The sequence below is a fragment of the Pongo pygmaeus genome, chromosome 14 (genome assembly GCF_028885625.2).
Source record: "Pongo pygmaeus isolate AG05252 chromosome 14, NHGRI_mPonPyg2-v2.0_pri, whole genome shotgun sequence".
Classification (NCBI taxonomy): Eukaryota; Metazoa; Chordata; class Mammalia; order Primates; family Hominidae; genus Pongo; species Pongo pygmaeus.
In genome coordinates this window covers 32,700,854-32,727,104 of record NC_072387.2, presented here as the reverse complement: position 1 = coordinate 32,727,104, position 26,251 = coordinate 32,700,854, and the positions used below count along the sequence as shown (strand labels likewise).

The following is a 26,251-nucleotide window of genomic DNA, read 5'->3' as shown; positions in this document are numbered from 1 at the left end:
AGATAATTATTTGAGGAGAATATAAAGTGAGCTTCCAGTACTGAAACTTGTCAGAGAAGTCAAGCAAAATGTTGCCACTCTTGCTGTTTTCCTTACTTTTGGGAATGCATTAAGGATGGAGGCACCTGACCACGCAGAGCTATGTTTTATCTGCGATAGAGGAATGTAACGCATGGTCAGCCATGCATAAATTACATGTCTATAATTTAATGTGCTATAAAATGTTTTTATTCATGGGACAGTATCTTAGGGGCCAAAAGAAGAGCATTGGAAAGAAGAGGGTAGGATTAGTTATGGAGAGATCAAGGAAGCTATAGCCTGATAAAAAGTTCATTAGGAACCTTACGACTTGTAATGCAGCTTAGATTTGGAGGATGTGATAGGGTGGAGCTTGAGGCTGGATTCCAAAAGGGCAAGTTGAGGTTAAGGAATGTGGGAGCACACTGAGTATAGATCAGAGCTTCCCAAATTTTAACAAATCAGCTGAGGACCTTGTTAGAAGTGCACATTCTGATTCCACAAGTCTGCGATTCTGCATTTCTAATAAGATCTCAGGTGATGCCGACCCTTGTTGTCCTAGGACCACACTCTGAGTAGCAAGGGTATAGCTGTGCCTTTAGAGAAATCTGGAAGAAGAGTCCTTGGATAACCACTCAAGACATAACAGGATTAAGGGAAAGCATGATTTTCCTCTTATTTCTGAGTGTGTCTCTGGCCAGAGGGGAAGGAGAAAGAGATGAAGAAATAGAAATCATCACTGGAAGATCCCACTGCTAAATGAAGAGAAGAGAAGTCATGGGAATAGTCCATCAAAAGAAGGCAGAAGGGTCAGAATCAGGACAACAGATGTACAGATTACTTTTGCAAAGGAAGAGGAATTGTGAGTGGAGGAGGAGGGAGGAAAGAAAGAAGTTGGCTAGATCATTTTGGATTTCATAATAGGGAAACTTGAGAGCTCTCACTTCTGATGGCTGCAGTATATTGGCACTCAAACGGAAGATTAGGTGATTGCTGTTCCAGGAATTACTGGAAGGAGGGAGTGCTAGAATGGGGGTAAACCACAGGAACTAATTTCTTCTCTCTGTAACTATCAGACATCAAAGATGCATGTTTTGTCCATATGAGTTAATCAACTGAGGTAAAGTTAAATGTAGGAGCTTTGGCTGCTTTTTCTTTAAGGCAGCTGGTTTTTTAAATAGGATAACTGTTTTGTAAAAGTTTATCATGGATGACATGATATGCCAACCCAAACTAAGTTTAGAAACAAAAAAATTACAAAGTTTATTTCTCAAATATAAAAGGCATTACTTTACATAAATATTACACCCATTTTGGGATATAAAAGGTCAGTAGTAACTAATAATTATGTAGCAATGCATTTTTTATTAATATTTCAATGTTGAAAGCTTCTTACACATTATTTTTAGACATGTTTTATATACCTTCTTGCATGAATGGATCAAAAAACTTAAGATGGCTAAACTAGAGGATATAAGAAATGTAGACCTATCAGTAAGCCCAAGTAGGTATGAAAAAAAAATGAAGATTTTTATGAACTATTTTGTGTAAGTGTGGATCCAAAGCAATCACTTCAGAACACTTTCTCTGATGAGAAATGAATTAAACATTCAAATGAACTGTCATGACAACTGTGTGCTTCCTGCATTCTAGGACCAGTTGAAGGACATGATAAATGCTTGTAGTAGAATGGTATAAATGATTCTGATGTGTCACATTAAAGACACACTATAGCGTTCTACCATCAGCTTGGACATTTATCTGCCCAGGGTCATGATTTGCTCCTCTGGTTAAAGATCATTTTTCTCCTCCTCAGCATGTACACATGGTTGTGTGCATACTTTTCTCTCAGTTACAGATATTCGAATCAGAATCTTCCCTTTGAAATGTTAACTGCATGTTTTATTCAACCTATCTTCTTAGTTTTCTTCAGGATATTTCTGTTATGTTGTTGTCCTGACAAAAGAGATGCACCCCTAAATCTAAACTCATTATTTTTAAAGCGAAGCACTAAGATTAAGCTTGATACTAACTCTGAGTGTATGGTTAGATTGATCATATTTATATATAATTGATTATATGTCCATTTTGCCTTCCAGATTCTCTTGAGCAATATCATCACTTGAAGGTAATAACTTTTCTATATTTATCTTTAATTATTAACCACATAGTATATGAAATATATATTACTTATTAATCATTTTGTCTCAAAACCCTTTCAGCCTAAGATTGAAATGAAAGAGTATGTTTCGAACCAGGCAGTCGGAATGAAAGATGTACAAGCATGCACATCAGGTAAAAATTTTTGCAATACAAATTTAACTCTGGAAAGAAGCACATTAAAATATTTTAAATGCTAGCAGTCTTCATATTCCTGTCTTTTTTTTCAAATTTGATGGATAGATTTGATATATATAATGCAGACATTAGTGTTGGTATCTATGTTTGAAAAACATTATATTTAGAAGCATAAGATAAATTTTTAAAACGTAAGCTCTAACTTAGATGTATCTTCTATTATGTATTGCTACGCTGAAGTTCTCAGTTGGGAATACCTATACTCATTTGGGTTTCACAGAGGTGAATTATGAGACTACAATTTTTTCCCGTGTCAGAAATGCTTGTCGGAATTCTGATCTTTACCTAGAGGAAAGCTTTCCTTGCTAACATGTCAATTTTGTATAAAGTTTAGTTACTTCATCCTAGTGTTAGACTGATTATCTGAAGCAAATTGGATGTTTTGATTAATGTGTGTGTGTGTGTGTGTGTGTGTGTGTGTGTGTGTGCAGGGAATATCTTGGAGTACAAAAATGAGGAAAGTAATCTTTTTTTCATGGCTATTTGGCAGACACACTCATTTCAAAGAGTGATTCTGAAACTTTATAGGCTTAGGGTTTTTTGTGTAATTGATAATTATTGCATAGAAGTAACCAACACCCTGAATTAGGTGTTTGTCATTGTAATGCACTTTTCATACATTTTACCATATATGTGTATGGTCATAAATCATATGTAGAATTGGTGTTTCTGTCCTAAAATTTCAATCATATAAATGATTGTACATTATAAATATATTATTCAGCAGCTTTCTTTTGCTTACGCAGCGTTATAGTTTTGAGATCAGTTGATATGTTTTGTTCACACCCATTGATTTGTCCAAAGAGATCCATTGCTATTTTCAGAAGTAGTTCTAGTTGAGTTTAAATTTCCTATAGTATTTCATGCTATGAAAGTACCACATTTAATTCAACTCTCTTTTGTGGTGAAAAAAAGATAAAAACATTAAAAAATGATGGCATACCCCAAAGAGCTTTTGTTTAAGTGGATTGTATCTATTGATATTTACTGTATCAGAAACTGAAGCTGAATAATTTAAAATATAAGCATGCACCGCCATGCATTCCAATAGCCATTATAACTCTGGCCCATTAAGCACCCATGATCTTATGACACATCATGTGTCTAATGGTTAAACATAAGTCTTGTTATTAAAAGAAAGTTCATATTCCTGAAGAATCTTTATTATTAATAAACAAAGCTCTCATGGAAAACAAAATATATAATATCGCTGAGTGAATCAAAGTAAGTAACACTAAAAAATAAAAATGTCAAAGATTATGGTTAATAAAACCTATGTGAGTGAATGGCAAGTACGGGACATGTAGAATACAATAAGCCATGCAGGAGTGGTGTGTTTCTGGGGGAGTGGAGGACATGGGACTGCTTCTGTTTTAGAAGGAATTTCTCCACGTTAGTCAAATTGTATTATGATTTACATTCTAATAATGAAAACTTTCTTTTCAGCTTTTTCAGATTTGGATTTTAATAGTTTGACCTTCAGTAATGAAATTCATGAAAGATCTGAGAATTTGAAAGTTGGTGGTCTACGTCCATTTGTATCTCCACCAATGACCAACACTGTGTTGGGATCCACAGACTTGGGACAGATGAACTTAATAGATCAAGAAAAGATGACCACTGCAGGTGCGTTTCTATTTTGGAATCACACTCTCCGTGACCTGTGTTGAGTTACAGCTACTAGAAAACAAAGAGAGCAAAGAAGGTAATAAAGAAGCATGGAGAATTCAGTCCCAGCATAGCTGTGCTTGGCTTCATAATACCATAGTTGTGACTTTCAAAGAATCATTTTGTGGCAAAGTGTGTATTGTGTTTACACCCCCCTTATATAAGCTATAACCAAACAGAGGACCTATCAGCAGGGCATTTGTGTTCTTTAACCAAAGCAACATAAAAATAACAAAGAGAATGAGAAGGATGAGTAATTTTGCTTAGGCTAGTATTTAACATAAACTTGAATGTGAGTCCAAGGATTACATGTAGAACTTTGGGACTGGGGGGGAAATGTAGGCAAGGATGTAAAGATTGCCTGCTCAAACACAATGTGGTTTCTTTGCTTTATTTTCATAGCTCTGAATTTGTATCAGTTGTAACTACATAAAATGTTGCCCCTAAAGCACCTTCCAAACCCCAAAATTAAGTTATTTTTAGCAACTTCTGTGACTTTATGTAGTATAGAATTGTCTTTCCCAGTATGAATGGGTATCCTTGAGAATTTGCTAGATGGTGTCTTTTCGGCTGTGTTCACACAGTTTATCACCTTGTTTTAATGAATAACAATTTACTAGGAATACTAGTTTGAAGGAAGGTGGTGTCATTAAAAAGAACGTGAAAATACATTTTAATTTTACTAGGACACATAATCTGTTGAATAACTGCATCTAATATGTGTTCTACTTTATGTCCCGGTTAAATTCATTGTCTTTAATCAGGTATACGATCAGATCTATATAGTAATAAATCATAAAATATTTTTGCACCCCAATAATTTCATTTCCTTTTTTACATGGCAAAACCCAGTCTCTAGAAAAAATACAAAATTAGCCGAGCATGGCAGCACATGCGTGTGGTCCCAGATACTCAGAGGCTGAGGTGGGAGAATCTCTAGAGTCCGGGAGGCAGAGGTTGTAGTTAGCTGAGATCGCACCACTGTGCTCCAGCCTGGGGCTACTGAGCAAGACCTTGTCTCAAAAAAATGACACAAAAGAAAAGATGATTTGAAAGATTGTCCCATACAGTTTAGGACAAAAGGGATAGACATGCATAGAAAGAATGTACATTTCAGGTGGTAAAGATACACTAGGAAAATCAATGCAGTACTAAGGCAGCCCCAAGGAAAGTGACGCCTGTTTATCTGAGGAAAGATAGCAAGAATCAAGGAATACTTCACACAGCAATGTGAGTGATGAAAAAGAAATGGTTAGAATAGTAGAGGAAAACATTTCTGATATCGAGAACAGGATGTACACTGGTAAAGTATAAACAGTTACAGTAATTCTGGAAATCATTGATCATAGGCATAATGTGTTGTTAAGAATGGCACTACTGGACCAGGCGTGGTGGCTCACGCCTGTAATCCCAGCATTTTGGGATGCTGAGGCAGGCAGATCACCTGAGGTCAGGAGTTCAAGATCAGCCTGGTTAACATGGTGAAACCCCATCTCTACTAAAAATACAAAATTTAGCGGCTTGAGCCACCTCACCCAGCTGAAAATTTTTTTAAGACAGGCTGTCACTGTGTCACCCACACTGGAGTTTGAGTGAATGCAATCTTAATGGCCACAATCAATATTCTTTTTTAGGTCACAGTCAAAATACTTTATTGATAAAGACCTCTCATGTTTATCTCAAAAGAAGCTTTAAGGATTGTCTAGGAATCACCATATGCTATTTAGGTTCTATGTCTCAAAAAAAGAAAATGCTGAAATAATGTAGAACATTTAAATTCACTATTACTAATTACACAGTTTTCTGTGATTGGAAATGGTCATCAAGCCAAAGGGAAAATTGCAATTTTCATACGTTATCTTGAGTAATTTCACTTAGAGATTTCATTGAATTAATTCTTTGTCACTATTGTTGGTAAATTAAGAGTTTTTAGGAAGCAATTTCTGTAATGAAATTTCAGATGTTTTGAATATTTCTGTTTTATAGTTAACTGTGTAATACTTTTATTGAGGTTTTCAAATACAATTACTGTGCAGTTAAAGAAAGCCATGTTATGTCCAGCTTTCAGTAATTGCTTGTATGGGCTATCTATAGTCCCTGGATGAAATAATGCTTGAGTAGATGAATAAAAATACATGAATGAATTATAATATTTTGACGATGAAGATTGCCTATAACCTTATTTTTAGCATAATTCCCTAAAGTTATTTGTGTTATATGTTTGAATGCATTTCAGTATGAACTTGGTAACAGTCATTTCTATTTTTAGACTTCAGTGACATGGGAGGAGAAAATAATTGGGCCCGATGGTTATTATTACTAGATTTTCCTTTGCTTGAATCTAGGCATGTGTCTTTCATCTATTGGAATAAAAACATTAAAAATAATCTGTCATATATTTTATATAATCTGATTCATTGGTAATCTAATCTTGCAATATAAACGGGGTGCATTAAGCACTTGTAGTATATATTAAGCCTGAGAGACTGAAGTTTCTTTTCAGCGTTCCTATTAAGTATATGATGATGGAAATTTTTCAAAATTTTTAATGGAAAATGATGTCCCAATTCACTCTTTTCTTTTTGATTTTAGATGGGAAATGTAAAGTCATAAGATCAATAGGTTGACTGTGACAACTATGTTTACTTACAGAGAGAACAGGAAATGAGAATGGGTGATATGGGTCCCCGTGGAGCAATAAACATCGGAGGTAGGGATTTGAAGCAAAAGGCTTTTGTAACTTATCATTTTTGGGGGGACTGTATATGCTGTTTGTGGTATCTACATATCAGTAAGAAACTAAAATACGGAACCAACATTTCTAAAGGTGAAATCTCTTACATCCATTAAACTGGAATGCAATACAATTATATTAAAAATATATACCTGGGAAGAAAATTCTCATTTTGTTTTTGTTTGAAGGCTAAAAGAGGTGTTATACATTCATAAGCTTAATGAAAGAAACATATAAACCAGGTTGTAATACAGCCTGAAAGGAGTTTAGTCATTGCATGGTGTAATACAGCTCTGTTTCTGCAGTTTTAAAATCAAATTTATGCCTTCTAATTGGCTTTTTTTTTTGGGCAAGACCTCACTCTGTTGTGCATGCTGGAGTACAGTGGTGCAATCTCTGCTCCCTGAAACCTCGACTTCCAGGGCTCAAGAGATCCTTCCATCTTACCAAGTAGCTGGGACTACAGGCACGCGCCACCATACCCGGCTTATTTTTTGTATTTTTAGTAGAGACAGGATTTCACCATGTTGCCCAGGCTAATCTTGAGCTCCTGGGCTCAAGCAGTTTGCTGGCGTTAGCTTCCCAAAGTGCTGATATTACAGGTGTGAGCCACCTCACCTGTCCTAATTGAACACTGGAAATTGATAGTTTCTGAGTTGGAAATTGATAGTTTCTGAGTTGTGTTTTTAGGCTTTTAGAGAGCATTTTATAGATTTCTATCTTAAACTAGCTCTTTGTGTAACTTTGAAGCTGTTTTCCTTCACTTTAATGAATATTGAACTTTTTTCCTTTAACCTACAGTATTGTGCACAGAAGTGCACTCAGTCTTTGTAGACTATGACTCGTCAAGCGAATTACATGCGTGTTGCCAATGCATGTTTTAGAGTTGACTAAGCTTTTAAGAAAGTATATTAGCAACTTTAGTTTGGATTTGCTCGTATAGCCAAGTTGCGAGGGAAATAATGCCAAGTAAATAACCTGAAGGAAAAACAAGTGTGGCATATTGTAGGCCTTACCAAATTTGAAATTTGAAATGTCATACATTTAAAAGTTGGATACGGAATTAAATTTTATTAAATTAATTGTCCCACAAAAGCTGTCCCACCTTAAATTGTCCCACAAAAGGTGTTATGAAGCTAAAAATCTTTATATAACTTAAATGTGCATATTGTTTTAAAGATTACACTACCATGGCAAACAATATTCTTAACATGCACACCCATTTACAAAATCAAGTATGTTCTTAGCATGTATAGTCTATCAAATGAAACTTAAAACAAGTCATGTGTGGAATGAACATTTTCCATGATCAGCTTTTTTTTCTTAAACTTCTGTTGCCAGTTTTTCAGTACTACTAATCAGATGATGTAGAGTCATATATTGCTGTTTACTTGGTCACTTTTTACCAACAAGTAGTTAGTGAATATCTCTGGTATATGCAGGAAGCAAGAAACATGGCCCTTGCCCATAAAGAACTTAATTGTGAAATTACTACAGTGGATATGTGAAATAATTAATGAACCAAGAGTGTCTACATTCCAAACTATGAAGCATAGTTGAGTATAATGATGTCCAAGTGGTCCAATATTTATGTCTTTTTTAGAGTAAATTTTGGGATGGTATTTAATATAATCCATGTAATTTTAAGGATTTTAGGAATAAGATTATTATAGATTATAGGCAGTTTAATAGGCCATTATAATTGTTAGAGTGACATTAACATCAAAACTAAACTTTAAAATAGTATAAAACTTAAAACCGTTTCTGATGGTATAGAGATACTCTGCAATTTTATGAGAAGAAATATAAGAATATGCCTTTAGAGTCCTTATTTAGTTAGGAATTGAGGAGAATTAAAAATTTTTGTGACATTTTATTCACCAGAGGACCTATTTACATTTTAGCACTTACTCTCCTAAAGTCCAGTTTATCTAATTTTCTCTTCCGTCTTTATTCAATGTGAGACTTCATCATACTTGTTTTGTAGAGCTATTAATCATTATCATCCAGTTGGGTTGTTGGGGAGTTAAAACTGTCATAGCTAATCAAGTTACATTGATGGAAAGTGGCAGCAGATTTTCTGGTGTATCACTAGTGTGTATAACCAAGTGAAACCTGCATTATAATGCTACGTTTCTAGTAACCAGATAATGCTGACATTTCTTAGATCTTTAAATTTATTTATAGCTATGTGGTGAAAGATGTGAGTACTAAAAGTAAGGTTCTAAGTTAACTGCTGTTAGTTGGAAATATTATTTTTGATTTTTTTATACCCATAGATGTATAGTTATTTTCCAAACCCACCATTGTAAAATTACATTCTATTAAAGAGAAAGAGAGGAAAAAGAAACTTAATTTGTTTCTTGGGGGATAGTTGAGGTAAGACCCCTCTTAGATATTGTTCTTGTACTCTCTTCATTTCTAGATTGTAGAAATTATTAAAATAGCTATTTAGGGCTATACTGAGGGAGTGAAAATATTCTTGGATAAAGTATATTTATTGGCAAGAGCATTTGGGGTGAAGGAAACAATTCCTTCCCACAAAGTTGCTAGGTTCCTGGGGATTGGATTCGAAGAGCAGAAGTATGATGCAGGGGCTGGTAGGGACTCAGCCATGCAGAGATTTCAGCTGCATTATAATGTATCTTTGAGAAATTGAGTTCTTTTTGTCAGAAAATTGACCTATATAATGAAATACTAGAAGAAAACCCTAAATTAGAATGGCTTTGTTACGAATTTTTAATGATAAACAAGTGCTACCACTTAAAAGGGAAAAAAATTTTCAAAGAAAATACCTAAAAATGTGTTGTATTTGAGATCATCATATATGTAGTATTAGAGCACAGACACTATTAAAATTAATACGAGGTAGGTGGATTTTTTTAATGAAAAAACTTGAAATATATCAGATTGTCCCCATTTATGGAATTTAAGCTTGTCAGAAAGATCCAGATAGCTATATATTTTATCTGCATTTGGTTGTGGTAGCTTTTAAAAATAAGTTTTGTTATAAGTCATTTCAATTTTTTTGTTAGATTCCATATTTCAATATAAAAAGTTAAAAAAAGAGTACCTCCTGTAATTTAGCAAGGTATTCCATAAACTCAAGGAGGAAAAAAAAACTAAGATAAGAGGCTAGTTATAATCATCTTTATGTATATATTGCAGGAAATAATTTCCTCTCTGGCAACTTAGCATAATTTATATGCTAACATTTTTAGCCATGGCTTAAAAAAATTAAGTGGTTTTGTAAGTGCTAATCCTTTGTTACTCATTTAAACTGGTAAAATGTAGTCCCCATTGTTAGGGATTATTTGGTTTAAAAGCCAACTATAACAAATAATAGTGATGTCTCAAAGCTTGCAAACTGTTACAGTCTTAAATGCCCTAAAATAATTGATAGTCTCCTCATTGATTTTATGTACATTTGGCTTGGGGATGAAAATTCTAATTCTAGAGTGTAGGTAATGCCCTATTACAGATTAGATAATGCATATTGCATTCTCAAGGAATGAAAATAATTTTAATAATGGTCTTGGTATATAGATTGCATAAATATTGTTAAATTTTAAATGTTTACTAAACTAAGATAGGACAGCTCTAAGTATAGATTGTTTTACATACATGCGTTTAACCCAGCACCTGCTGGTAACCAAGGTCCTCCTCCAATGATGGGTATGAATATGAACAACAGAGCAATTATACCTGGCCCACCAATGGGTCCTGGTCCTGCCATGGGACCAGAAGGAGCTGCAAATATGGGAACTCCAATGATGCCAGATAATGGAGCAGTGGTAATGTATCATAAACATTATTTTGATTATATTCAGTAATGTACACTTCTGCATCAAGGATAACTTCACACTTAATATAATTTGATATCATTTGTTTTGGCAGCCAATGAAGAAGAAAATTTTGTGACATCATATGTTGATTTATTAGAGATAGTTTTTAAGTAGTCCAAGAATTAGGATTACTGTCCATGGCATGCTGTGGTACCTCAGTATATAGCAAATACATATGCTAATTACAGTTATTTTTCTGTGCTTTTAATTTGTATCCATCGTTTACCAGCATTCTAATGTTCAAGCATTTTATGATGGTGTTCTTTTCCTGTGTGGACTCCTTATGTTTGATGGGGACAAAGTCCAATATGTATGAACACAGAGTTTTCAGTAAATTTTTTTTTTTTTTTGAGAGAGAGTCTCACTCTGTCACCCAGGCTGGAGTGCAGTGGCGCAATCTCAGCTCACTGCAACCTCCGCCTCCTGGGTTCAAGCAATTCTCTGCCTCAGCCTCCCGAGTAGCTGGGATTACAGGCGCCCACCACCATGCCCGGCTAATCTTTTTGTATTTTTAGTAGAGACGGGGTTTCATCATTTGGCCAGACTGGTCTGGAACTCCTGACCTCATGATCCACCTTCCTCAGCCTCCCAAAGTGTCAGTAAATGTTTTTATTTTATTTTTTTATTATTATTTATTTATTTATTTATTTATTTATTTTTGAGACGGAGTCTGTCTCTGTTGCCCAAGCTGGAGTGCAGTGGCGCACTCTCAGCTCACTGCAAGCTCTGCCTTCCGGGTTCACACCATTCTCCTGCCTCAGCCTCCTGGGTAGCTGGGACTACAGCTATCTAGTCCCAGGACATAATTGCTGTGGAATCATAAAGATGTCAGTTCTCCCAAAATTAATCCATAAACTTGATGCAATTCCAATAAAAATTCAAGAGGATTTTTTACAATACTGAACAAGCTAATCTTACAATTCATGAGGAAGAGCATATGTTTAAAAACAAAGCGTCGAAGTGGTAAACTTATTCTACCAGATTTAAATAATTATTAAAAAGTTAAGTTAAACAGTGTGGTATTGGTGCAGAGATAGATGTATAAGCTAATGAAATGAAAGAGAGCCTAGAAAGTGCACAAATAATATATGGAAATATAAATGACAGACGTGACATCAGAACTCAGTGGTAAAAGATGAGAGTATTCAATAAAGGGTGATGAAATTTTTGGCTATTAATATTACGATATAATAAAAAATAAATATTTGGTCCTTGTCCTTAGTTCCTGACACACAGTTCCTAAAGTCCTTGGAATCTCCAGAGTGATGATTGAATTAATCACCAATGGTGAATGGCAGTGATTATCAATGAGAACCAAACCTGAGTCTGCAGGCTTAGGGCAGGGGCCCAGACAATGAGAGGGGCTCTTCTCTTTGAGACTTGTCATCTAGAACTCATTGTCACTGGAGGCCAAAGCATAAATGAGCCTATCGGTTGCCTTGGGTTACAAGAACAAGTTTTAATTAATTAATTAATTAATTATTTTGAGACAGACTCTTGCTGTGTCACCCAGGGGCTGGAGTACAGTGGCACGATCTCAGCTCACTGCAACCTCTGCCTCCCTAGTTCAAGCGATTCTCCTGCCTCAACCTCCCGAGTACCTGGGACTATACACACATGCCACCACACCGGGCTGATCTTTTTATTTTTAGTAGAGACGGAGTTTCGCCATTTTGGCCAGGCTGGTCTTGAACTCCTGACCTCAGGTGCTCCGCCCACCTCGGCCTCCCAAAGTGCTGGGATTACAGGCGTGAGCCACCATGCCTGGCCAAGTCTGAGTTTTTATTGAGAAAGCCAAGTAGCAGTTCAGGGACTTGTGGCCACCAATTGTCTCTGAGATTCAAAGTCTGTTCTTTCTTTTGGGGACTGAGATGGACAGATAATCATGCAGACTTAAGGAGGAGCCATAGCAATGATTCGGCATGGGAGGAAGTCTGAGCTAGCAAGAACTGGAGGAACAATTTCCCTCTGTAGGAATTCCTGCTCTACCTACTTGCTATAGGAGTAAAGTGGTCATGATTTAAACAGTCTTGTCTGTACCTGTTATGTTATAAGGACGTGTTCATGGCCCTATCTGCTAAGAGTGAGTTGTTCTTATAAATAAAATAAAAATAAGTAAATTTATACACACACTATTTGTTATGCAAATCCTAAGAGTGATATTCCAAAAAGCCAAATTTTGTAAGTAAATAAGTACATAAATTGGCCTTTTTTGTTGAGACGGAGTTTTGCTCTTGTTGCCCAGGCTGGAATGCAGTGACACAATCTCGCCGCACTGCAACCTCCACCTCCTGGATTCAAGCGATTCTCCTGCCTCAGCCTCCTCAGTAGCTGGGATTACAGGTGTCCACCACCATGCCCAGCTAATTTTTTGTATTTTTTTTTAGTAGAGAAGGGGTTTCACCAAGTAAGCTAGGCTAATTTCGAACTCCTGACCTCAGGTAATCCACCCGCCTTGGCCTCCCAAAGTGCTGGGATTACAGGCATGAGCCACCGCACCCGGCCAAGAAAGACACTTTAGACGGTGTCAGAGTTGAGGATTTGGCCTGCAACTTACTGCAGTTGCCACACTGCAGTTTCCACACTGTGGCCTTAGAAGAGTCTTATCCAGTCCTGAAATCCCAGTGCCTTGGAAACATCAGGGCTGGTCAGAAGGACAGTAAGTCCTCAAGGCGCCAGCCCCTGCTCCTCCCCACAGATTGAGGAGTAAGTATTCTAAGCTCTCTGCAGGACCCGTATCCTGGATGTGGACACCCAGTCCTGCTAGGACCTGCTTCCAGAAGAGTTGATCCCAGCCATGAAACTGCACTGATATCTTCATCCTGTATCAGCCTTGTGAGTAGTCAGTAACTGGGACCACAGGCGCGCGCCACCGCGCCTGCTTAATTTTTTTTGTAGAGACGGATTTCGTCATGTTGCCCAGGGTGGTCTGGAACTCCTGAGCTTAAGTGATGCACCTACCTCGGTTTCCCAAAGTGCTGGGATTACAGGCGTGAGCCACCACGCACAGCCCAGTTTGTGATCTTTTATGCATTGTTTCTTTCATGTAGCATGTTTTCAAGGTTTATCCAACTTGCAGTGTATTAATGCTGAATAATATTCCATTGTGTAGACATACTGTATTTTTATTTTTTAATTTTGTTTATTTTTCATTGATACACAATAAATATTTGTACATATTTATGGGGAACAGATGATATGTTGTTACATGCATAGAATGCGTAATGATCAATCAGGATGTTAAAGGTATCTGTCACTTTGAGTATTTGCCATTTCTATAGGTTGGGAACATTTCAAGTCCTCTCTTATAGCTATTTTGAAATACACAATACATTGTTATTAACTGTAGTCACCCTACTCTGCTATAGAACATTCGAACTTATTCCTTCTGTCTAACTGTATTAACCAACCACCACTTTTCTCTGCCAACCCTCACATGCTTCCCAGCCTCTGGTATCTATCTATCCACCATCAACTTTTTTAGCTCCTACATATGTGATAACATGCAATATTTGTCTCTCTGTGCCTGGCTTACTTCACGTAACAATGAATTCCAGTTCCATCCATGTTGCTGCACATGACATGATTTTATTCTTTTTTATGGTTGAATAGTACTTGAAAAAAAAAAAATATATATATATATATATCACATTTTCTTTCTTTCTCCTTCTTTCTTTCTTTCTCCTTTCTTTCTTTCTCCTTCTTTCTTTCTTTCTTTTTCTTTCTTTCTTTCTTTCTTCCTCTCCTCTCCTCTCCTCCCCTCCCCTCCCCTCCCCTCCCCTCCCCTCCCCTCTCCTCCCCTCCCCTCTCCTCCCCTCCCCTCCCCTCTCCTCCCCTCCCCTCCCCTCCCCTCCCCTCTCCTCTCCTCTCCTCTCCTTTCCTTTCTTTTCTTTTTTTCTTTTTTGAGCCAGAGTCTCACCCTGTTGGCCAGGCTGGATTGCAGTGGTGCAATCTCGGCTCACTGCAACCTCCAACTCCCGGGTTCAAGCAATTCTCTGCCTCAGCCTCCCGAGTAATCCCGAGTAGCTGGGATTACGGGCACCCGCCACCATGCCTGGCTAATTTTTGTATTTTTAGTAGAGACAGGGTTTCACCATCTTGGGCAGGCTGCTCTTGAACTCCTGACCTCATGATCCACCTGCCTCAGCCTCCCAAAGTGCTGGGATTACAGGCCTGAGCCACCGTGCCCAGCCCACATTTTCTTTATTCATTTGTTTGTTGATGGACACTTAGGTTGATTCTATATTTTTGCTATTGTGAATGGTGCTGCAGTAAACATGGAAGTACAAGTATCATCTCTTTGATGTACTGGTTTTGTTTCCTTTGTATAAACACCCAGTAGTGGCATTGCTGGATTGTGTGGTAGTTCTATTTTCAGTTTCCTGAGAAATCTCCATACTGTTTTCCATAGTAATTATACTAATTTACATTCTTACTCAGCAGTGTATGAGTTCCCCTTTCTCTGCATCCTCACCCACATCCATTATTATTTTGTCTTTTTAATCATAGCCATTCTCACTGGGTGAAGATGATAGCTCATTGTGGTTTTAATTTGCATTTCCTTTATGATTAGAGACATTGAGCATTTTTTATATACCTGTATGTCTTCTTTGGAGAAATATCTGTTTATGTCCTTTGCCCACTATTTGTGTATGATGTATGTATGTATGTATGTATGTATGTATGTATGTTTTGGAGTCAGGGTTTTGCTCTGTTGCCCAGGCTGGAGTGCAGTGGCATGGTCTCGGCTCACTGCAACCTCCGCCTCCTGGGTTCAAGTGATTTTCCTGCCTCAGCCTCCCGAGTAGCTGGGATTATAGGCACCTGCCACCATGCCCAGCTAATTGTTTGTATTTTTAGTAGAAATGGGGTTTCACCATATTAGCCAGGCTGGTCTTGAGTTCCTGACCTTGTGATCTGCCCGCCACGGCCTCCCAAAGTGCTGGCATTACAAGTGTGAGCCACTGTGCCCAGCCTCTTTTACTGTTTTTGACTTAAAGTCTGTTTTATCTGATATAAGTATAGCTACTCCTGATCACTTTTGGTTTCCCTTTGCACAGAATATCTTTTTCCACTCCTTTCCTTTCAGTCTATATGTCTCCACAGGTGAGGTGAGTTTCTTGTAGGAAGCATATATTTGGGTCATTTTTATTTTTAAAATCCATTCAGCCTGTCTATGTCTTTTCAGTGGAAAGTTTAATCCATTTACATTGAAGAGTATTTTTGACATGTGAGGGTTATTCCTGTCATTTTATTAATTGATTTCTGTTGCTTTATTTGTCCTTTGTCTCTTTCCTTCTCTCTTATTGTTTATCACTGTGGATTGGTGGTTTTCTTTAGTGATAACCTTTGAATTGTTTTTCTTATTTGTGTACTTGCTCTACCAGTGGGTTTTATACTTTCCTGTGTTTCCATGATGGTAGATACCATCCTTTTGCTTCTGGGTATAAGACTCCCTTACATATTTCTTATATAACTGGTCTAGTGGTGATAAATTCCCTCCGCTTTTGCTTGTCTGGGAAGACATTATTTCACCTTCATTTATGAAAGATAACTTTGCTGGATGTAGTTTCTGTGGCTGATGGTTTTTTTCTTTCTGAACTTAGAATATATCATGCCATTCTTTCTTGGCCTGTAAGGCTTATGCTGAGAAATCAACTGTTAGTCTGATAGGAGTTCCCTTATTTTCTCCTGCTGTTTTTAGAATTTTCTCTGTCTTCAGTTTTTGACAATTTGATGATAATGGGCCATGGAGAAGATCTTTTTGAATTATATCTGTTTGGGGATCTGTGTGCTTCCTGTATCTGCAAGTCTAAATCTCTTGCTAGACTTGGAAAGTTTTGTTACTTTGTTAAATAGCTTTTCTATTCCCTTGGTTTGTTCTTTGCCTTCTGAGACACTGAAAATTCAAATGTTTGGTTGCTTTATGGTGTCCCATGTGTCATGTAGGCTTTGTTCATTCCTTTCTTCTTTTTTTTTAATTTTTGTATGATAGGGTTATTTTAAAAGATCTGTCTTCAAGTTCTGAAATTTGTTATACTGCTTGACCTAGTCTGTTGCTGAATTTTTTTTTTTTTTTTTTGAGACAGAGTCTGTCTCTGTCACCCAGGCTGGAGTACAGTGGTGCCATCTTGGCTCACTGCAACCTCTGCCTCCTGGATTCAAGCAATTCTCATCCCTCAGCCTCCTGATTGGCTGGGATTACAGGCACACACCACCATACCCAGCTAATTTTTGTATTTTTGTAGAGATGGGGTTTTGCCATGTAGGCCAGGCTGGTTTCGAACTCCTGACCTCAGACAATCTGCCTGCCTAAGCCTCCCAAAGTGCTGAGATTACAGGCATGAGACACCATGCCTGGCCTTTTTTTAATGTTTATTCCACATTGTGTCAGTCCTCACATGTCTCCTGGGATCCATCTGATATGTAATCTGTTCGTTTTCCAGCAGTGATAATTTCATGTAAAATCCCAAATCTGATCTGAAATATTTTCTCTTCTCTTATTATCTTTACATAAATATTAACCATTTTGACATACTGAGATATAATTCAGTTGGTTCATGACTATGCCAGTAGCCCCATTTTTATATACAAATAGACATGCCTAAATCCCGTTTATTTTTTTGTATGCACATTTATTTAATTTTTAACTTTTATTTTAGGTTCAAGCGTACATATGGAGGTTTGTTATATATGTAAATTTTGTGTCATGGGGGTTTGATGCACAGATTATTTTGTCACTCAGGTGATAAGCATAGCACCTGATAGGTAGCTTTTTGATACTCACCATCCTCCCAGCCTCCAACCCTCAAGTAGGACCCAATGTCTGTTGTTCCCATATTTGTGTCCATGTGTACTCAATGTTTAACTCCCACTTATAAGTGAGAACATGTGGTATTTGGTTTCCTGTTCCTGTGTTAGTTTGCTTAGAATAATTTTTAAGCTGGAGCTGGATGGCCTCCAGCTCCATCCGTATTGCTGCAAAGCGCATGATCTTGTTTTTGTTTTATGGCTGCGTAGTATTCCATGGTATATGTGTGCCACATTTTTTTTATTCAGTTCACCATTGATGGGCACCTAGGTCAATTCTGTGTCTTTGCTACTGTGAATAGTGCTGCGATGAACATACGTGTGCGTGTGTCTTCATGGTAGAATGATATTGATATTCCTGTGGGTATATACTCAGTAATAGGATTGCTGGGTCACAGGGTAATTCTCAAGTTCTTTCAGAAATCACCAAACTGCTTTCCATAATGGCTGAACTAATTTACATATCCACCAGTAGTGTATAAGCATTCCCTTTCCTCTGCAACTTTGCCAGCATCTATTTTTTGGCTTTTTAATAATAGCCATTGTGACTGGTATGAGATGGTATCACATTGTAGTTTTGATTTGCATTTCTCTAGGATCAGTGATGTTGAGCACTTTTTCATGTTTGTTAGCTGTGTGTATGTCTTCTTTTGAGAAGTGTCTGTTCATGTCCTTTGCCCTTTTTTTTTTAATGAGGTTGTTTGTTTTTTGCTTGTAAATTTCTTTAAGTTCCTTATACATTCTGGATATTAGACCTTTGTCAGATGCATAATTTGCAAATATTTTTTCCCATTCTGTAGGCTGTCTGTTTAGTCTGCTGATAGTTTCTTTTGCTGTATAGAAACTCTAATTAGGTTCCACTTGTCTGTTTTTGTTTTTGTTGCAATTGCTTTTGGCATCTTCATCATGAAATCTTTGCAAGGTCCTATGTCAAAATGGTATTTCCTAGGTTATCTTTTAGGGATTTTATGGTTTTTAGGTTTTACATTTAAGTCTTTTAACCATCATGGGTTGATTTTTGTTTGTGGTGAAAGGAAGGGGTCCAGTTTCAATCTTCTGCATATGGCTAGTCAGTTATCCCATCACCATTTGTTGAGTAGCAAGTCCTTTCTCCATTGCTTGTTTTTGTTGGCTTTGTCGAAGATCAGACAGTTGTAGCTGTGCAGCTTTATTTCTGAGTTCTCTAACCTGTTCCATTGGCCTGTGTGTCTGTTTTTGTACCAGTGCATGCTGTTTTGCTTACTGTAGCCTTGTAGATGGTTTGAAGTTGGGTAGTGTGGCATCTCCAGCTTCGTTCTTTTTGTGTAGGACTGCTTTTGCTATCCTCCACATAGCTAGTCAATCACAAGTTGTGCTAATTTTTTCTGCTGTTTCTCAAATCTGTCTCTCCTCTCAATTCTCACTACCCCCCTGGTTTTCCAGGCCCTCAACCTCTCTCACCCAAGCTGTGTAGTAGCCTCCTGACTGATCCCCAACACTTCAATGTTACCCTCTCTCCTAAGCTGTGTAGTAGCCTCCGAACTGATCCCTGACACTTCAATGTTACCCTCTCTCCTAAGCTGTGTAGTAGCCTCCTAACTGATCCCCGACACTTCAATGTTGCCCTCTCTCCTAAGCTGTGTGTTAGCCTCCTAACTGATCCCTGACACTTCAATGTTACCCTCTCTCCTAAGCTGTGTAGTAGCCTCCTAACTGATCGCCGACACTTCAATGTTGCCCTCTCTCCCAAGCTGTGTAGTAGCCTCCTGACTGATCCCTGACACTTCAATGTTGCCCTCTCACCCAAGCTGTGTAGTAGCCTCCTGACTGATCCCTGACACTTCAATGTTGCCCTCTCTCCTCACCACTGAAAGACAGCCTACCTGAAACAAAATTATCCTGAGACTTCCCTTCTTAAAATCCCTTTTTGACTCCCTATTGCCTATGAAATAATGTCTGTACTTCTTAATATACTGTGCAGGCATCTCCTGTTACTCCCTGCTCTACATTTGTTACAGCAGTAATAGGTAAATGTTTATAATTTCCCCTGAAGTCCCTCTGCTATTCAATGCTTCCATGTATTTATTCATTATGATCTTTTTCTCTGAAACTCCCTCACCACTTTTTCTCCTGGTTTATTATTTATTGTCCTTCACGCCCAAGCTCAAGCATTATCTTTTTCAGAAAACCTACTTTGAAGTTCCAGAGTGGACCAATGGCCACTTTTAATGCTCCCCATAGTGTTAATCTCTATCTTTTCACTTTAAACATACTTTAAACCTGCTTCCTGAGTATAAAGTTTGTTATAATTTTAATATTTGTATTTTTCTATGTCTTTTTCTTCCCTTTGTGGTTTCTGTTAACTCCTGCTTAAGGTAGTTTGACTCTTCACGTCTTTGTTAAATTTTAGAAATAGCTCATATTTGTCTAAACTTAAACTTTGGGTATCCTGAGAGACCGGAATTGAGATGATTTGCCTGGTTTGTGCTTGGTTCTGGAAGTAGTACCAATCAGGAACCATTCTAGTTAGATTTATTGGTTTGAGGTTTCTTGGACTATGAGTATGGTGTAAATTCAAATTCCAGCGTAAGAGTAAAGCTGGTTAGAAAACATTAGGGAAGACTTAAAATTATTAATGTTTTAAAATCCACTGCCTGCAGACTGATTTGCTTATTGGTTCACTTGTCATATCCTTCCAACTTTGTCTTTTCTACTAAATCTATAACCCATTTTGGTGCCTGGGTTTATGTGGAGGTCTCAGACTCAGTTCCCTACTTTGTCAGGTTCAAATCCTATTAGTCAGTTAACCAGAAAAATTCTAGATCCCCAGGATTGCTGAACAGATTCCCAGGAATGTGTCAGAGCATTTCACAGTCCCCTATTGACATCTCATTCCCAGCTTTTTAAAAAAGAAAATATTTTGATTTTCCTATTGATTGCTGCAATTCCTATTTACTACCTCAGGCAGCCACGATGTTAACTAACAAAGCTCTAGGTTTTTGGTTTTGGCACACTTCCATGGCATCTCTGGCTTCTGTGTTGACTGATGACTTTAGTTTCACCTCTGGATTGCGTGTGCGTGTGTGTAATCATTTTGTACTTCCTTTACATTTTGTGAGTTCAGAAATATATTTAAAAGTGTATTTGGAGCTGGGCACAGTGGCTCATGCCTGTAATCCCTTTGGGAGGCCGAGGTGGAAGGATAACCTGAGGTCAGGATTTCGAGACTAGCCTGGCTAACATGGCGAAACCCGTCTCTACTAAAAATACATAAGTTAGCCGGGCATGGTGGCATGCACCTGTAATCCCAGCTATTAGGGAGGCTGAGGCAGGAGAATCACTTGAACTTGGGAGGTGGAGGTTGCAGTGAGCCAAGATCACATCACTGCACTCCAGCCTGGACAACAGAGTGAGACTCTGTTTCAAAAATATGAATACAAAATAAAAAAATAAAAGTGTATTTGGAAGTGATGTCAGTAAAAATGGCAAGCTAGGAACCTTCAATAATTTCTTATTCATAAAAGCTGCTGGGAACAAAGGAAGCAACTTTTTCAGAACTCTGGAAAATATCCAAAGGGTTGCCTCAATCTTGGGAGCATTTATTGAAGAATGTAGGCTGAATTTTGGTGAGAATACTGCACTTTGTAGTGTTCTTACTTTATGCTCATCACATCCTCCCACCTCCATGGTACCCTTGAAAACCAACATCCTACAATCTTGGTGAAAAACAAGCTCCTGGGAACCATAGAAAGGAAGAAAATGGGGTTGGGACTCATTCAAAGCCTTATTCCCAGAGAAACGTCATTATGTGACCTGACTAGGAGGTCCCAGGAAGACCCCATGCACAAAACTATCTTTATTTGGCCTGACTTAGGCTCCCCCAGCCTTTGTTCAGGGGATATTTGTTAAAGACAATCAGAGGCAATTTTTGAACATCATGGCTACCTGTGGTACAGATAAGTTGAGATACACAATATGCTAACAAAAATGTAAACAAAGGCTGGGTGCGGTGGCTCATGCCTGTAATCCCAGCACTTTGGGAGGCCATGTCGGGCAGGTCATGAGTTCAGGAGATTGAGACCATCCTGGCTAACATGGTGAAACCCTGTCTCTACTAAAAAAAAATAAAAAAAAATTAGCCAGACGTAGTGGCGGGCGCCTATAGTCCCAGCTACTAGGGAGGCTGAGGCAGGAGAATGGCATGAACCCAGGAGGTGGAGCTTGCAGTGAGCCAAGATCACACCACTGCAGTCCAGCCTGGATGACAGAGCGAGATTCTATCTCAAAAAAAAAAAGAAAAGTAAACAAAAGAAAACAGAAAAAAACAAATGCTGAGAGTACTAAACCTAATTGCTGTCAGAAGACATTTCTGTTCATGTCTTCCACCTACAAATTTAACATCTTTTCCATCTCAACTAAGTACTTATCATGCACTGTAGCTGTAACTTTTGTAGCTTGAGGTTTGACAGCAAAACTGACACAAATTTCTTTGTTCTTCTTCACAATTTTATAGGTAGAGGATTTGTCCTTACTGTAAATCTTAGCAACCTCAGCCTATAATATTTTTCTTTTCTTATGATGTCAGAGACTTTCACCTTTTCACTTAAAGGAAGCACATTGTGGCTTCTCTCTGGCATATCCGAATTGCCAGGATAATTACCACTGCATATTGGGGCAAATATGAAGTGAAATAAAGGTTACTTGTATACAACCCCTGTGATGCCATGATAGTTGGTGTGATAATCAGGATGGCTACTAAGGGTCTAATGAGACTTATTAATCAAGAGTTCTACATGTAGCAAAAATATCCTTCAATGTTGAAGGAGAAATGTAAGACATTAAGCATCTTAAGACATTTAAGACATTCCTTGGTAAACAAAACTAAAAAAATTTGTTGCTTGAAGACATCTCTATGAGAAATACTAATGGGAGTCATTTAGGCTGAAATGAAAGAATACTACGTAGTAACTCAAATCCATATGAGCAAATAAAGAGCTGAGAAAGATAACTATATGAGTAAGTATAAAAGGCAGTATAAGCATAAAGCAGTTCTCATAAATGGGTTGATGAACATAAAGCATATGAAGATATGTTTTATATGACATTAACAACACAATGCAAGAGAGAGGGAATGGATTGACATAGGAAAAAGTTTATGTATACTGTTGTAATTAAGTTGGTATTAATATGAACTACATAGTTATAAATCAACATGTTAATTGCAATATCCAGGGCAACAACTAAGAAAACAACTCAAAAATGTAGTAAAGGAAATGACAAAGAAATAAAAATTGTACACTCTAAAACTATTTAGCATAAATCTTACTTTATCAATGATTGTATTAAATGGAAATTTCTCTCAATTTAAAAGGAAGGAATTTGCAGAATGAATTCAAGGATATGATCCTACTACACGCTGTCTATAAGAGACATGCTTTAGACCAAGACTCAAATAGATTGAAAGTAAAAATATAGAAAAAGATATAACAAGCAAACAGTAACCAAAAAACTAAATAAATAAATAAGGAGATGGAATCATGATACAAAATTAGAGAAAAAAACAGACTTAAAGGGAAAAATTTTAATTAACAACAAAGGAGATTTTATAATAATGAGAATCAATCCATCAAAAATACATAACAGAGCCCCAAAGTGTACATGAAGAAAAAAATGACAGAATTGAAGGGAGAAACAATTCAGCAATCATAGTTGAGGACTTCAATTCCCCACTTTCGTTAACAGCTAGACAATTGGGCAGAAAATCAATAAGAAAATATAAGACTTGAATAATACTATAAACCAACTAGATTTAACAGATATCTGTAGCATTCTCCATCCAACAACAGAGTATACAGTCTCTATAAGTGCACATGGAACATTCTCCAGGAAAGACCATATGCTGGGCAATAAAACAACTCTCAATAAAAGATTTAAATCATACAAAACATGTTCTCAACTGCAATAAAATGAAGTTAGAATAGTAAGAGAAGGAAATTTGGGAAGTTCACAAATATATGGAAATGAAACAATGTACTCTTAATCAATTGGTCATAGGAGAAATCCAAGAGAAATCAGAACATATTTTGAGATGAATGAAAACAATGATTCCACATCTCAAAATTTGTGGAATGCAGCTAATTCCATGCTTAAATGCAAAATTATAGGTGTAAATTCTTACATTAGAGTGGAAGAAAGATATCAATGAATAATTTAACTTTCCACCTAAAGAAACTAGAAAAAGAAGAGCAAACTGAAACCAAAGCAAATAAAGCAAGGATATAATAAATTTTAGAGTGAAAATAAATAAAATAGCAAGCAGAAAAACAATAGAGAAAATAAACAAAACCAAAAGTTATTTGAAAAGATCAACAAAATTGATAGCTTAGCTAGCCTGATCAAGAAAAAAAAGAAAAGAACCCAAAAATGTGGTAAATAGGTTAGGTACATAATAACCAAAAAAACCCTAAACCCTTAGATAATCTAGTAAAAATTACGAAAAACCAACAGCTAACATTAAACTTAGTGGTGAAAGTCTTAAAGCTTTTCTCCTAAGATGAGGAACAAGACATGCTTTTTCTTTTTTTTTTTAAGTTTTTTTTTTTAATTATTATACTTTAAGTTTTAGGGTACATGTGTACAATGTGCAGGTTAGTTACATATGTATACATGTGCCATGCTGGTGTGCTGCACCCATTAACTCGCCATTTAGCATTAGGTATATCTCCTAATGCTATCCCTCCCCCCTCCCCCGACCCCACAACAGTCCCCAAGAGTGTGATGTTCCCCTTCCTGTGTCCATGTGTTCTCATTGTTCAATTCCCATCTATGAGTGAGAACATGCGGTGTTTGGTTTTTTCTCCTTGTGATAGTTTACTGAGAATGATGATTTCCAGTTTCATCCACGTCCCTACAAAAAACATGAACTCATCATTTTTTATGGCTGCATAGTATTCCATGGTGTATATGTGCCACATTTTCTTAATCCAGTCTATCATAGTTGGACATTTGGGTTGGTTCCAAGTCTTTGCTATTGTGAATAGTGCCGCAATAAACATACGTGTGCATGTGTCTTTATAGCAGCATGATTTATAGTCCTTTGGGTATATACCCACTAATGGGATGGCTGGGTCAAATGGTATTTCTAGTTCTAGATCCCTGAGGAATCGCCACACTGACTTCCACAAGGGTTGAACTAGTTTACAGTCCCACCAACAGTGTAAAAGTGTTCCTATTTCTCCACATCCTCTCCAGCACCTGTTGTTCCCTGACTTTTTAATGATTGCCATTCTAACTGGTGTGAGATATTATCTCATTGTGGTTTTGATTTGCATTTCTCTGATGGCCAGTGATGATGAGCATTTTTTCATGTGTCTTTTTGCTGCATAAATGTCTTCTTTTGAGAAGTGTCTGTTCATATCCTTCGCCCACTTTTTGATGGGTTTTTTTTTTTCTTGTAAATTTGTTGGAGTTAATTGTAGATTCTGGATATTGGCCGTTTGTCAGATGAGTAGATTGAGAAAATTTTCTCCCATTTTGTAGGTTGCCTGTTCACTCTGATGGTAGTTTCTTTTGCTGTGCAGAAGCTCTTTAGTTTAATTAGATCCCATTTGTCAATTTTGTCTTTTGTTGCCATTGCTTTTGGTGTTTTAGACATGAAGTCCTTGCCCATGCCTATGTCCTGAATGGTAATGCCTAGGTTTTCTTCTAGGGTTTTTATGGTTTTAGGTCTAACATGTAAGTCTTTAATCCATCTTGAATTGATTTTTGTATAAGGTGTAAGGAAGGGATCCAGTTTCAGCTTTCTCCATATGGCTAGCCAGTATTCCCAGCACCATTTATTAAATAGGGAATCCTTTCCCCATTGCTTGTTTTTCTAAGGTTTGTCAAAGATCAGATAGTTGTAGATAGGCGGCGTTATTTCTGAGGGCTCTGTTCTGTTCCATTGATCTATATCTCTGTTTTGGTACCAGTACCATGTTGTTTTGGTTACTGTAGCCTTGTAGTATAGTTTGAAGTCAGGTAGTGTGATGCCTCCAGCTTTGTTCTTTTGGCTTAGGATTGACTTGGTGATGCAGGCTCTTTTTTGGTTCCATATGAACTTTAAAGTAGTTTTTTCCAATTCTGTGAAGAAAGTCATTGGTAGCTTGATGGGGATGACATTGAATCTATAAATTACCTTGGGCAGTATGGCCATTTTCATGATATTGATTCTTCCTACCCATGAGCATGGAACATTCTTCCATTTGTTTGTATCCTCTTTTATTTCCTTGAGCAGTGGTTTGTAGTTCTCCTTGAAGAGGTCCTTCACATCCCTTGTAAGTTGGATTCCTAAGTATTTTATTCTCTTTGAAGCAATTGTGAATGGGAGTTCACTCATGATTTGGCTCTCTGTTTGTCTGTTATTGGTGTATAAAAATGCTTGTGATTTTTGTACATTGATTTTGTATCCTGAGACTTTGCTGAAGTTGCTTATCAGCTTAAGGAGATTTTGGGCTGAGACAATGGGGTTTTCTAGATATACATCATGTCGTCTGCAAACAGGGACAATTTGATTTCCTCTTTTCCTAATTGAATACCCTTTATTTCCTTCTCCTGCCTGATTGCCCTGGCCAGAACTTCCAACACTATGTTGAATAGGAGTGGTGAGAGAGGGCATCCCTGTCTTGTGCCAGTTTTCAAAGGGAATGCTTCCAGTTTTTGCCCATTCAGTATGATATTGGCTGTGGGTTTGTCATAGATAGCTCTTATTATTTTGAGATACGTCCCATCAATACCTAATTTATTGAGAGTTTTTAGCATGAAGTGTTGTTGAATTTTGTCAAAGGCCTTTTCTGCATCA

The 26,251-nt window shown here is 37.3% G+C and overlaps 1 protein-coding gene across 2 annotated transcripts in view; it reads left to right on the top strand.

Annotated features, from left to right (window-relative positions):
* The window catches only part of LOC134738013 (ankyrin repeat domain-containing protein 26-like), a 53,443-nt gene that overhangs the window by 16,505 nt on the left and 10,687 nt on the right, over positions 1–26,251 (top strand). Inside the window, exons 4-6 of one of the 2 annotated variants that reach the window (XM_063650655.1) lie at positions 2,118–2,146; positions 2,241–2,313; positions 3,823–4,002. In XM_063650655.1, the coding sequence (XP_063506725.1) occupies positions 2,118–2,146; positions 2,241–2,313; positions 3,823–4,002 (282 nt within the window). Of the gene's footprint in view, positions 1–2,117; positions 2,147–2,240; positions 2,314–3,822; positions 5,879–26,251 lie in introns of those variants that run through there. The other variant, XM_063650654.1, reaches the window with a different exon arrangement.